Source organism: Pteropus vampyrus, unplaced genomic scaffold (assembly GCF_000151845.1).
Source record: "Pteropus vampyrus isolate Shadow unplaced genomic scaffold, Pvam_2.0 Scaffold221, whole genome shotgun sequence".
NCBI lineage: Eukaryota > Metazoa > Chordata > Mammalia > Chiroptera > Pteropodidae > Pteropus > Pteropus vampyrus.
This window is the reverse complement of record NW_011889002.1, coordinates 1,662,715-1,676,550: the sequence shown is the minus strand read 5'-3', so window position 1 is coordinate 1,676,550 and position 13,836 is coordinate 1,662,715. Positions and strand designations below refer to the sequence as shown.

Below are 13,836 nucleotides of genomic sequence, written 5' to 3'. Positions count from 1 at the left end.
ATCCCAAATATTGGGACCTGACTGACGGTGGTCCAGTTTTTAAAGAAGTCCCAGGAGATCAAAGAGCAAAGCAACCTCTTCTTCATCCTCCTTCTAGTAGGAAGATAGGCCATGATGACGATGCAGACAGATGGCATGTGCTGTCCCCTGGGGAAAATGTGGGCTGATTAAGGTAAAAATTGAATATGCTTAAGAATAGATGAGATTTCTGTACAGTGATGTGAGGATGTTGCTGTCCACCGTGGGAGGGGACTCTCAAGAGAAACACATGAGAAGGAGGTTGTGTGTGATGGAAAGCTACAGAAAAGAAGCAATCTGGAGGTTGTCATCTGAAACATTAGGTGTAGATAAGATGGACTGACGAGAAAGCTGTAGAATGAGTAGAATAGTGGAAGAGGCAAAGCCTTGTTACTGCGGGAAAAAAGGTCAAATTTCCATATTCACTCACTCATTCAGTCACTGAATCACTCACTCACTGAATAAATTATTTGTGTGCTATTATGGGCTGAATTGTGTCCCTCCCCAAATTCACATGTTGAAGTCCTAACCCTCACTACCTCAAACTGTGACTGTATTTGAGATAGGGCCTTTAAAGAGGTAATGAAGTTAAAATAAGGTAATATGGATAGGCCCTAATACACTATGACTGGTGTCCTTATAAGAGATTAGGACACAGATACACACAGGAGGACCACATGAGGACACAGAAAGAAGAGAGCATCTATGAGCCAAGGAGAGAGGCTTCAGGAGAAATCAAACCTGCTAATACCTTGATCTCAAACTTCCAGCCTCCAGGAGAGTGAGTAAATAAATTTCCTTCGTATAAGCGTTACTTTGCTATGCTAGCCCTAGCAAACAAATACACATGCTCACTATGTACAAGGCGACAGTTTAAATGAAATATATATCAAGATTGATAAAAATCCTTCTTCATACGGTTCTATAGAAATAAAACTACTTAGGGATTCTAGTTCTTGTTCATTGGAGGAGAAAACTCTCTTATTAGTGTCACCTGCCATTATTCCAGAGCTGTAGCAAACACCTCCAGACTGGAAGCCTGTCTATGGAGGGAGCAGTGGCTGACGTGAGGGGATAGGGGTCCAGCTTGCTCCTTGGTGAAAATATGACATCACTTTTCACCCTGACCACTTTCCCCTCGTAACTGCTGCACTCCCAAAAGGAACAGAAAGAGGAATAAACAATAAGAAAGCAGAAACTAGCAAGAAAAAAGTACCATTATAATTTGAACCTACCTCTACATCTCCCCAGGTAATTATGAGCTGAAAAATGTCTGTGAGATGCTTAAATTTACTTTTCAAGAACTGTGTCTTAAAGCCCCTAGCTATTCTATTAGTAACTCACAGATCGGTCTAAATATACCAGCAGTTCTCTCCATGAGAACCCTGTGTTCCACAACTACCTTCATGCCAACAGCAATAAGCAGTGTGACCTCAAAGTGTGAAATGAATGCCTCACCGTGGCAGCCTCCGTGTTTATCTTCCATGTCAATCCACTTTACAGCTCTGAGGTTACCAGTCCATGATGCATTTGGCATGGAGCCAGGGACACCTGAAATATTGATAAAGAAGAAAAGCAGAAATGAGAACCAAGAGAGAAGGGTATCAATTTCATTGATTAACCCTCCAAGTCATGTTTATTTTCTTTCAGTAGATTATATTTCACACCAGATTTTTCATTATTGGTATAAGACCCCAAAGGCTTATGGTGTGAAGCTGGTGGTTATGAACCTCGCCTTGCCACCAGTAAAACAAAATCCATTTTTTCATAGTGTGTGACCAAGCCTGAAAAGATAGACTATCATGTAAAACCATAATGCAGAGGATAAAGTTGGAGATTTTTGGTTTCTCAATGGCCTTTAATTAAATTTACTTTCAATTCTAACATAAAATTTTTTGAGAACTCTCCAGATGATTTCTATTAAAATCTCAGGAAACAGGCTACTTTGGGTTCTTAGCACTAGTGAGAGTGATTTCAAGGTCGCTCTTCTATGAAATTGCAATATTAGGTATACAGAAGGAAAACATCTTATTCACTAGAAAAGGAACTCATAAACAAATCCTTTAATGCACTGTAATTTTTATTTGTTAAAGTACTTCCTGAGCATTTGGTGTTGACAAACACTGTACTAGGAACTACAGACAGAGTGAAACCAGACATGATTCCTGATCACCCAATGAAGATGATGACTCATTTACTCCAAGCAGTAGGTCTTGTGCTTTGAATTTTTCATAAGATTGGTGTACACCGATCCATTAGATAATGCTGACCCATTATATAATCAGTATATTATCTAACTCAACTTTGAAACATAAAGAATTAGCCTTTAAAAAGGGAGAGGGAAGGTTTAGGTTGCCATCTTGCTAAACCAAGATTTCTCTAGCTAGGCATTATTGACATCAGATAATTCTTTATTGTAGGTCCTGTCCTGTGCATTGTGTGATGTTGAGCATCACACAATGCCTTCACCTGGCCTCCACCTGGCCTCCACCTGCTAGATACCAGTAGTACATACCTTCCAATTGTGATAATCGAAAATGTCTTGAGGCATTGCCAAATATCCCCTGAGGGAGCAAATTGCCCCATTTGAGACACACTTTGCTAAGCTATCTCAAATAACCATCTTCATTTCAATAAATTTTGGATTGGTCCCAGAGATCAAATAGTCCATTTAATCCCACAGAGTAGTTATACCTCAAGATTTCCATTACTGGAAAAGGAATATACAGGAATCAATGCAAATGCAACTGAAGGGGGAAATATTTCACTTCATAAGGGCCTCAGCAATTTTCACCAGTGAAAAATGCAATCTGAACATAATTGTGATGACACTACAAAAATGATACCTGTACCTAAATTGCAATCCTTTCTTAGATCTAAAATATTGATGACATTCTGTAGTAGGCAGGATAATAGCCCTCCCTCCCCAACAACATATTCTCCAAGGAGTCCATATCCTAATCCTTGGAACCTGAGAATATGTTATGTTTTACATGGCAACGAGGAATTAAGGTTGCTAATCAGCTGATAATAAAATAGGAAAATTGAGAAAGTATCCTGAATTATCCAGATAGGCCCAATGTAATCACAGCATCTTTTACAAGGAAGAATGAGGCAGAAGGGTTGACTGGAGTGGTGTGATGTGAGAAGGACTTGACTCGTCTTTGCCATTTAAAGAAGGAAAAGGCTAAGGAATGCAGGTGACTTCTAGAAGCTGGAAAAGGTAAGGAAACAGATCCTGTCCAGACCCTACAGAAGGAAATGTAGCCCTGCCAACACCTTGATTTTAGTCTGGTGAGTGAGACCCATGTCAGAATCTGACTTATGGAACTGTAAGACAATACACTGATGTTCATTAAGCTGCTAAATTTGTGGTAAATTGTTATGGTGGCAAATAGAAAATTCAATACATTCTAAAGAGAAAAAATTACCCACAAAAACTCTTCCTCTTTGAAAACATTAACATAAATATCTAACCACTACGCTATATATCTGAAATTAATGTAAAAATAATATTGAATGTCAACTCTAATTGAAAAATAAAAATTAAAAAAATTAACAAAAACGTGCATTATCAGAAGAAAAAAAGTTCTGTTCTTTTGCTCTGATACTTATTAATAATCTAAATCAAGAATTGTACCAAGATTTCCCAACTAAAATTAAAATCTGCACAGCTTTCTACCTACAAGGGAGCTCCCATAATACTGGCAGCTGATTACTCAAAAGAAACTACACAGGACAGAAGGGTTTGGCACAAAATAGTCAATGTGATGAAAACCTAGGATCTACAACCAAGAATACGTTATCCAGCAAAGCTATCATTTAGAGTCAAAGGACAGATAAAGAGTTTCCCAGACAAAAATAAGCTAAAGGACAATTTACAATACCCAAGACATGGAAACAACCTAAATGCCCATCAATAGATGTTTGGATAAAAAAGTTATGGTTCATATATACAATGGAATATTACGCAGCCATTAAAAAAATGAAATCCTACCATTTGCAATGACATGGATGGAACTAGAGGTTATTATGCTGAGTGAAATAAGTCAGACAGAGAAAGATAAATACCATATGATTTCGCTTATATGTGGAATCTAAGGAACAAAAAGAATAAACTAATCAAGAACAGACTCACAAATATAGAGAGCAATTTGGTGACAGACAGAGAGGAGGGGGAAATTGGGTGGCTGGGAGAATGGGGTGAAGGATTAAAGAAGTTTAAATTAGTAGTTGGTAGCTGGTCACGGGGATGGGGAGCATGGCATAGGGAATACAGTTAGCATTAATATATTGGCTAGGTGCAAAACCAGAGGAGAGAAGGAATAATTAAGGAGTTCATTTTATAAACTGTATAAATGTCTAATCAATGTGCCGTACACTTGAAACTATAAATGGCAAGAGTCTTTACCCCTAAAGACTCTATATACGGCAAGATTCTTCTTTTCTTGCTGCCAAACTTGAAACCTTTCACTTATAAATCTTGAATTTTGAATAAAAACATTATATATTAAGTAATATTCCTTCCTAATGCTTTAATTTGCATTTAATACTTTAAATTTTACTTTAGTGCTTGCCTATCCAAAAAGAAGCTTCTTTATTTTGTTCTCACCATATCGTTTAAAAAAATTCAGAATAAAACTTGCCTGGTTAAGTTGGGGCTGGGGGGAGAGAGCAGTCTGTAAAGCAAAAAGGTAATTTGGTATATTTACTCATGTCTGTAAGATTAGATTAATATTTCAATTAAATAACTACAGCAGAAAAGTGTGAATAAGACATTGCCATGATGGAAAGTCCCTTATCCTCCTTTAAAGGATTACATGTTTAAAAGAACAAGATATCTTTCATTCTCATTAACACTGATTGTCATAAACTGACTTTTACTCACAATCATATTCCATTATTCTAGAGATAAGATCATGACATTTATAATTACTGTTGTCTTTAAAATAAACATGCAACACCTATTGACCTCCTGCAAATAAAAATTTAAGCCTCTACTTCTATACTTCCTGTTTGATGACAAATCTCAAATATGTCTGTTTAGAGATTAGTCATGTTTATACATAAAAATGACATCTTTAAAAGCAGAAGCAGGAGGAGAGACAAACAAAGTCTAATTCTACTTTGTCTCTTTTTGAAAAGAGTACCAGGGCACAGAAATATCTGGCCGAAATGAGGATAAAGCCTTGCTTTCCAAGTGTGGTTCTTAGACTTGGAGCACCGCCTGGGAGCTTGTTAGAAATGCAGTATCTCAGGCTTCCCTCAGATCTCTCGCACCAGAGTCGGCATCTTCACAAGGTCCCAGAGGATTTCTAGGCATGATCAAGTCTGAGAAGCTCTGGGCTACCATTAACACTGGGAAGAGGACACAGCTTCTTTCTCTCTTCTCCTTGAAGTCCTTCCATCAGCCTTCATTGAATTTCCGGGCTAGACTCACTCACTCTCTTACTCTCTCTCATATTCTGCTCTTATGAAGAAACCTAGTACTGTATGCCTTTACATCCTTCGGTTAATGTAACAAACTTGCCCCAACCACAGGAATATACATGTATTTTAATAGACCTCTCAAATTAGCCCACCTGTTGTGAGGAAAGACTTGTTGAGCAGAGGGCCAGTCCTCACGGTGCTCTTAACGTCACAGCCCACAGTGCTAAAGGAATGAATGAGTGTGGCATGCAATGGTTGCCCCATCAACTTAGCCTTTAGTGCTGATGGACCATAAGACCACATAGCTCCTGTGTGGATCAGACAAGCCTGGCTGCTGCCTTGCTTTCCCAATAGGCCACCATAATTTAAGGTGTAATAATGTTCTACTTCTCAGTATCAAATGTGTTGCTTCTACCCTTATAGCAAAGGCCAACCTGTATTAGTATGCCTTATGGCAATAGTCTAGGTGGCCATCAATCATCTTATTCTCCACACCTGTCCTGCCTGGTATAACTTTCTTAGGAAGGAGATAAACACTCAAGACTTCTGATGACAGTTCAATTTGAACACTGTGTAGGCATCACTTGGTCATTATTTTGGAGAGATAATGGCAAGCAAAAGATTGAATAGCCTAAATGTACCGTGTGCTCACTGTTCAATAAGTAATTTAATTTGGCTTGGGTTAGAAGATACATAGAGAGCCCAGAACTACTGATACCATCACTTGTGCCAACGTCCAATTGCCCCTTTTACTCCATAAAAGCATCTATTAAGCCCAAATCTTTCCTCTTTTTTTCCCCCCAGAGGTTTACTTCCGACAAACCCCCTGGTGAAACACACTAGCTGAGGAATTGGGGAATTGACTTTTCATCCCGGCTTCGCCATTAACCAGCTGAGTATCCTAGTGCATTATTTAACATCTCTCAGACTCACCTTTCAAATGAAGTAGGTGGATTAGATCAGTGGTTTTTCAACCTTTTAGACTGCAATCCACAGAAAAACAATTTTACACCATCACATATACACGCACACACACACACACACAGAACAAAAAAAAGTTTCACAAAATAACTCTTAGGCTTATTATATGTAATGCGCTTGCTTATTTTATGTTATTTTCTGGTCTAGTCTCAAGTTAAAAATTCTAGCCAAAATGTACCAAAGTGATTTCTGGATCCACTAATGGGATGCAACTACTATTTTAAAAACACTGGATTAGATTATTGTATTATTTTGATTGCTGTTATGATTATCATTAGATTGCCAGGATTCCAGGAGGATAGTTATGAGGCATACGGGTATAAGTTTACCCTCAATTCACAGGTATCCTAGGAAGTGTCTATTTTCCATTCTTTCTAGGATGGGGCAAGAAGAAGACACAAATATTATCAGAGAAAACGTATTTAACTACAAATTCCAATTCTCTCATTTTCTCTTTATAGGCTTATTTAAACAAGATTTAAGATAAAGTTTACAGAGTAACCAGGAATGTTTTCCTTGGGGCTCAGCCTTTATTAGGCAAATAACTGTGTTTGTTGAATAAATAAATACAATTCTTTGAAATACAAGCTTTATTTACATTGACTTGACTTTCTTATTGTTTTTACATAGTGTTGCCCTCATTTTGGGAGACCTATATCTGGTAACAAATTCCAGCAATTGCTTACTATTTAAGTGCAGGTATATACTTTTTAACTTATGACATTTATACATAATCACTAATAGCACAGGCTTTGAAATCAGATAGTTGGCATTTCACATCCCTATCTCTGCTATTACTGGCTGTGTGACCTTGAATGTTTATGTAATCTCTTTGAGACATCATGTACTAACCTTCGGGACCTATCGGGATTTTGTTAGTGTTAAATGAGATCTTGTATGTGTTGTGCTTAGCATAGAGCTTGGCATATGTAACTATTCAATAAATGGTTGAAAATAGAACCCTTCTAATAAAATTATGGGGACTTGTAGCTATAGAAGACATTACTTTTTTATTATAATCTAAAGCAAGTTTCTCAACCTCGATGCTATTGACATTTGGGCTGGATAATTCTTTGCTGATAATTCTTTGCTGTGGGGATTGCTCTGTGTATTGTAGGATGTTTAGCAGCAGCATCCCTGGCCTTTACCCACTAGATGTCAGATGCAGTCCCACACAAACTCCTCCTAGTTGTGGTAATCAAAAATATTTCCAAATATTGCTAAATGTCCCCTGGGGGGCGAAATCACTCCTGGTTGAGAACATGAAATCATACATTATTAATAAAACCATGTACAAATATTTGTATATGAAATGGAAAATGTTTTAAATTTATAAAACTTTCTTTAATGTCATTGTCTTCCTTTTATATTAAAAAAAATTTTTACATACATCTGAGTCATACTTGCTTTACTGATTTAGTAATTGTGCTTGTGCAAATTCAACACAATATAAAAATACACAAAGTTCATTACAGATTAACTTTAACAATAAAAAAATGGAAAATTACCTAATAACTGCAAGACACAGTGTTAAATAACTTGCAGCCTCTTTTTCTCATTGTTAACTGGGGTCATTTTTAGAAATAAAAAGATATATTATTATTTTCACCTACTAATGGTTCATTAATCACTTAGGATTTTTAATACATGAAACATACTAAAAGAGATGATGGTTTGTTTTTTTTTTTCATGTGGATGTTTTCTACAGTTCTGCAGTCACTGAGATAGTGAATGGCACAACATCCTTAAAACGACAGCTCTTTAGTCACCTCTGATAATTGCTGCCAACAAATTGATGCTTCCTTGGTTATAGAAGGAATAGTCAGAATGATGAAAGGAAGAAAAACCCAGAGTTTTAGATAGACCTAAAGAGATTTTAAAATTTTTAATGTTTTAATATTTTAATATGTTCCTCCCTCATTGCCAATCTGTGTAAACTAGAGCCTAGGAAATTTAAATGGATTGCTCAGGAGTGTGAACATGCTAAATAACTAGTTGATTTAGTTTCAAGATAATTTATTGACTTATTCAAATGGTTTCTTCCATGTTCTAGAGGAGCTGCTGGATGAGATGTTCTTGGAGCTGTCAGCTTAGTGTATCCAGAAGGGTTTATATTTATTGATATTTTTATTAGCAGCCTGGATACCTCTACTCAAAAATCTTTCCTGGATAGTCTTCTGGTGAAATGTTAGTGGAGTATTTAGTAAAGTGGGCTATTCTTGTCCCAGAATAGTTCAGATTTCATTACAGTCATGACCTCGATCCACTGGCCCTCTGCCTACATTTCTCTTTAGCTATTTATCATCTTTAGCTCTTAGTAATATACCCCTTAAATTATGGCAGATTTCTTCTGAGGCAGTTAAGGCCTTCGGTTTTACTGCTTCCAGATTTGTAGGCTGATAACGTTCTCTTCTTTCCTCCATGAAACCATGACATTCTTCAAAATCTTTCACCTTCACGATTAACCCAAATCCACTAGTTAACCCCTTCCAGCTATGGCTGTTGAAATTTCATCCAGTACAAGAGCTCCCAACTGATTTCCAATCTACCAGCAGTTCTTTAAGCCTTCTTTGGCTTAAAAAAAAAAAAAAATGTGTGTATATATATATACACACACAGCTATTTAAAAGACATCTACTTTTTAAACTTCAGTCTAAAGTGGTGAAGCATAGAAATCTAATTATTGAGTCCTACTCCAGACTGAATCAGAAACTTTGGGCATAGGACCCAGCAGTCTTTATTTCAACAAGCCCTTTGTTTTAACAAGGCTTTAGAAAAGCCTTCATCAAAAGGTAGATGAGTAGAATTTGAGGTGGATCTTGACTGACGAGTAGAATGTGATTAGCTAAAAGAGCTGCCAGAAGCAACACTATAGTGACTAGATGGGAGTAGAAATAGTTCTAGGATATGAGAGGAGAGACCCGGATTTGACCTATCCAGTGAGCTGCACCAAAATTACGCTAATAAGGAATGAAAGTATAAAATAGTCAACCTTTAAGAACTATTTCCCTTCTAAATATTATATGCCAACTGTAAATGAAAAATAAAAAATTATTACAATTTTAAAGAAAAGAACTATTTCCCTTCTAAAAAGTGTTTCTTCTAGTGGCACAGTGCGTTTCTGAACTCCAGTTCTCTGAGAATAAATTTAGATAAATAATTCTTCTTTCAGTATCTTCTCTCTGTACATTCTTTCGAAGATCTGTGTGATTACACGAGGTAGTTTTCGTTTTTAGTATATCAAAGCAAAATGTTTTCTTTCATCTGATTTGCTTATCTTTAATGCGAAATTATGATAATTCGATGTAGAAAAGAAATATTAAAATGAGGAGCAATCGTGTTATATTTATATGCATCATTCTGTGTTATTATTTCTCACTCCCCCCTTCTACTGAGAGAGGAGTGGAGGCATCTGAAAGCGTGCATGGGAAAGGGCTTGCAAAAATGACCGATTCCGCCGGTTAAAACTGCCCTGTCCCCCCATTCTGCCCAGTGCTCTCCAGCTAACATGTTTTCCCATAGCTACTTCCCCCACCTCAAGGACTCTCCAGCTCACATCTGATGATTCATAGCTTGCTATCCAACTAATGTTCTTATCTCTGTAGCTGTGTAGGAATAACAAGTCTGTGTAAAACTGCTTGTTACAATTAGAGCTCAGCCTTTGGATAGGAATCCGCTGAGCAGGTGCCGGCATCAATAAGTGCTGCTTCCTGCTTATAGCCTAGGAGTCCCATCTCTCTGTTCAAGAATCCTATAATGGTGCTGATAACGCCAAGGTCGCGAGTTCTACAAAACAAACCTGTAAGACCAGGTCTGGAAATTCCTCCCCGCTTGCAGCCCCTCACACGAAACTCTCCCTCTCCCTCCTGAGTCATAAAGCACACATGAAACCTCAGACAAAGGAATCACGCGCCCCTTGCATGGACACTGCAAGGGTATATAAGTTGTAAGAAGTCTAACCAAGGGGAGATCGTGCTTTGGGTCTGTCGAAAGCCTCACGCTCTCCGCCAGTATTAAATTTTCCTTCCTCTAACAAAGTTGTCTGAGCGTCCAGTTTCCTCCTTTGGATGTCGCTTCCTGCAACACTACTAGTTCTGTTTAAGGGGTTCTCTACCAGGCATCGCAGAACTCAAGCAGCCAAAAAATGGCTATTAGTTTTCCTCTGTAACCTTCCTTAAGTTACTCTGTTTTCCTGAAAGTATGAAGTTTTGTGAGTAAAGTATGAAACAATTATCAAATTCATTATGATTGTGTTGTTTCATGAAAGTTTGAGATTGAATGGCCTCTCCACTGAAAGGAGCAGTGCCTTTTATTTAAATGTTAATGCAAGCACCTGGAGGAAACAATGCACATTATAGTGTCTGCCCACTGGTTGGCAAACCATTCACTCAGAGTGGCAGTACTTTGGGGGAACTACATCAGGCAAGCTTGATTTCTGGCATGAATAGGAGAGAAGTCCTCTCACATAAGACTTTTTTCAGGTGTTTCAGGAATACCATAATGTTTAAACAAACATCAGAACACCATCTTTTGATATATAGATGGAGCCATCCTCATACAAGTGTCTAAATAATTAGCAAGTACTCTGCAAATTGTTGAACAAAAGGGAAGGAAGGAAGGAAGGAAGGAAGGAAGGAAGGAAGGAAGGAAGGAAGGAAGGAAGGAAGGAAGGAAGGAAGGAAGGAAGGAAGGAAGGGAAGAAGGAAAAAGAAAGGAAAGAAGGAAAGATTCTGAAGTAATGTTTTCAGACTTTAGCATATAGCAAAACTTACTGGAGGACTAGTTAAAAATAAAGACTGCTGGGTCCTATACCCAGAGGTTCTTCTTTTTTTTTTTTTTTAATAGAGATTTAACATTTAACATTAGTTTCAGGGGAAGAACACAGTGATTTGATAGCTGTATATACTGTGAAATGATCACCACAGTAAGTCTAGTTAACATCTAGTTAATGACAACTGATTTTCAGTTGAGCCTTAACTAATTTCCAATCTACTGGCAGTTTTTCAAACCTTCTCTGGCTTATTAGAGTGTTGCTTTCCTTTGCTGGCATTGCCCTAGCTCAGGTGCTCCACGTCTCTCACCAAGACTATTTTAATTGCTTGCAAATCAGTTTCTCTGACTCTGGTCTGCCCACTACATTGGCAATACCACCAGATGGCTCTTTCTATAACCAGTGTTAACCTGTTGCTCTTCTATGTGGGGGATGTGGATGACTTTGAACCATCCACTTGGTGTCTGTTTCTTCGAGCCACTTTGAGATGCCTACCAAACACTCAGCCTATGACATATGAAAGGAAATTCAGACTTATATTATCCCAGATCTCTCTGGCTGGTGCCCATTCCACCTCTTACTAGAATTCTGACTCCTTACTCCATTTCTCATTTTACATCGCTGCTTCTGCTCCCCCTAAATCCAGCTTAATGTCTATCTCCATCTTCAAAATCTTGACTCTAAACTGGCATTTTTTTTCTCTCTTTTGCTTCGGATTGTCATTAATCAAGCCCCAGCCATCTCTTTGTAATTCTGGCTGGGTCCATCAGTTTGCTACAGATGACAGTCCAGCCAGGATGACACCAAAATGCTAATCATGCCCATGAGGATATTTTGCAATCTTGTCCCCAGAGTACAAAAAGCCCATAAACCACATCTGATTGGTAGGCCTGTTTGGTTTGACCCCCATAAAGGGGGCCGTGGAACACTGAGGAAAACATATTTCCCATGAAAGTCTGGATTGCCAGTGTCCCTTGACAACAATTCACTGGGGCTTCAGGCAGCCAGAGGCTCTCCCGACGCCCTGGTCCCCACTGCGCTTCACTCAGTCCTATTGTCTGCCTGACCCTATCGACACGTAGTTTTGCAACACTGGGTTTGCAGGCCTCATCTTTCAACACTGCTCACCTCATCTTTCATCACTGTCCACACACACCCAGCTGTCCTGTCACCCTTTGGGTAATTCCTAAATTGACCTTTTGTTTCTACCTAGTTCCCCATACCTTGGTTTATGCGAATGTCTTCTATGAAAAAAACAAGCTCAAAATAAATCCTGGGGATGTAATGTAAAACATGGTGACTATAGTTAATAATACCATATTTTATATTCGAAAGTTGCTAAGAGAGTAAATCTTAAAATTTCTCATCTCAAGAAAAAGAAATTTGTAACCATGTGTGGTATTAGATGTTAACTAGCCTTATTATGGTGATCATTTCGCAATATATGCAAATATCCGATCATCACATTGTACACCTGAAACTAGTAAAATGTTATATGTCAATTATATCTCATTTAAAAAGAAAAAGAAAAAAAAACAAGCTCGAACTTGTTAGGAACTACAGTCACTAAAGTTTAAATCCTAAGATAGCCTTTCCTCTTAAAAAAAGTTTAAAAATAGACTTGTACAGAGATTTCCCATATACTATCTGCCCCTCTCCTCTTTTTATACCTATTTAGCTGGCAGAGGTTTAGAAAATGATAACACCCAGTGGTAGAGAAGGTATAGGAAAATGTGGGTCTCAGATCTGCCAGTGGCAGTATAAACGAGCACAATTTTTCGAAGAACAATAGGACACTCTGCTTCAAAACCCTTAAGTATGTGTATTTCCTTTGACTCAGCAGTTCAGGGCATTGGAATTTATTCTAAGGAAGTTATTTGTGAATTATTATTTGAGAGGCAGTATAACAGAGCAGTTAAGAGGACAGACCCTGATACTAAATTGCCTGGGTTCAAGTGCCTGCTCTGCAATTACTAGCAATGAGACCACTGACAGGCGACCTAATCTCTCTGTTGCTCAGTTTCCTTGTCTGTAAATGAGGGTAACAACAGTACCTCATGGAGTTGCTATGAATTGCACCATATACTTAAAACATTCTGAATGGTGCTCGGTACATAGTAAGTTGCTGTAAATGTATTGGTCATCATTAATTACCAATTTTATTCATAAAACAATTAACTATTATTACTGGTAAGACCTCATAAATGCCCATAATTTGAGGCTTTGCTAAATAAATTATAGCGCATTCAAATGATGGTATGCTACAGAGCTATTACAAATTATAGCGAAGAATTCTTCATGACATGGAAAAATAATGACATACTGTTATGTTACATGAGGAGAGCCAATTATAACAGTAAGAACGTGTAACTATATATGCTTTGATATAAAAACAAAGACTGAAATACACTAAAATATTATCTCTGAGTATTGAGTTTATTAAGGATTTTTATTTTAGCCTGTATTTTTCTTATTTTTTAAATGCTACTTTTATGACCACCGGGAGGTAGGTAGCTATTTTAAAAGTTGCTTCACTACTGTTAAATTTCTTTTATAATGAAAGTTAAATATGCATTCCCAAAATTAACTAGAAAAATATGTTTTAAAAAAGATCGCAATAAATATCTTACTTTATC

At 37.6% G+C, this 13,836-nt stretch overlaps 1 protein-coding gene across 2 annotated transcripts in view; it reads right to left on the bottom strand.

Moving 5' to 3' along the window:
• Window positions 1-13,836, bottom strand: part of LOC105300842 (N-acetyllactosaminide beta-1,6-N-acetylglucosaminyl-transferase) — an 82,873-nt gene that overhangs the window by 6,082 nt on the left and 62,955 nt on the right. For both annotated transcript variants that reach the window (XM_011373225.2, XM_011373226.2), the window contains exon 2: window positions 1,477-1,569. In XM_011373225.2, the coding sequence (XP_011371527.1) occupies window positions 1,477-1,569 (93 nt within the window). The remainder of the gene's footprint in view (window positions 1-1,476; window positions 1,570-13,836) is intronic.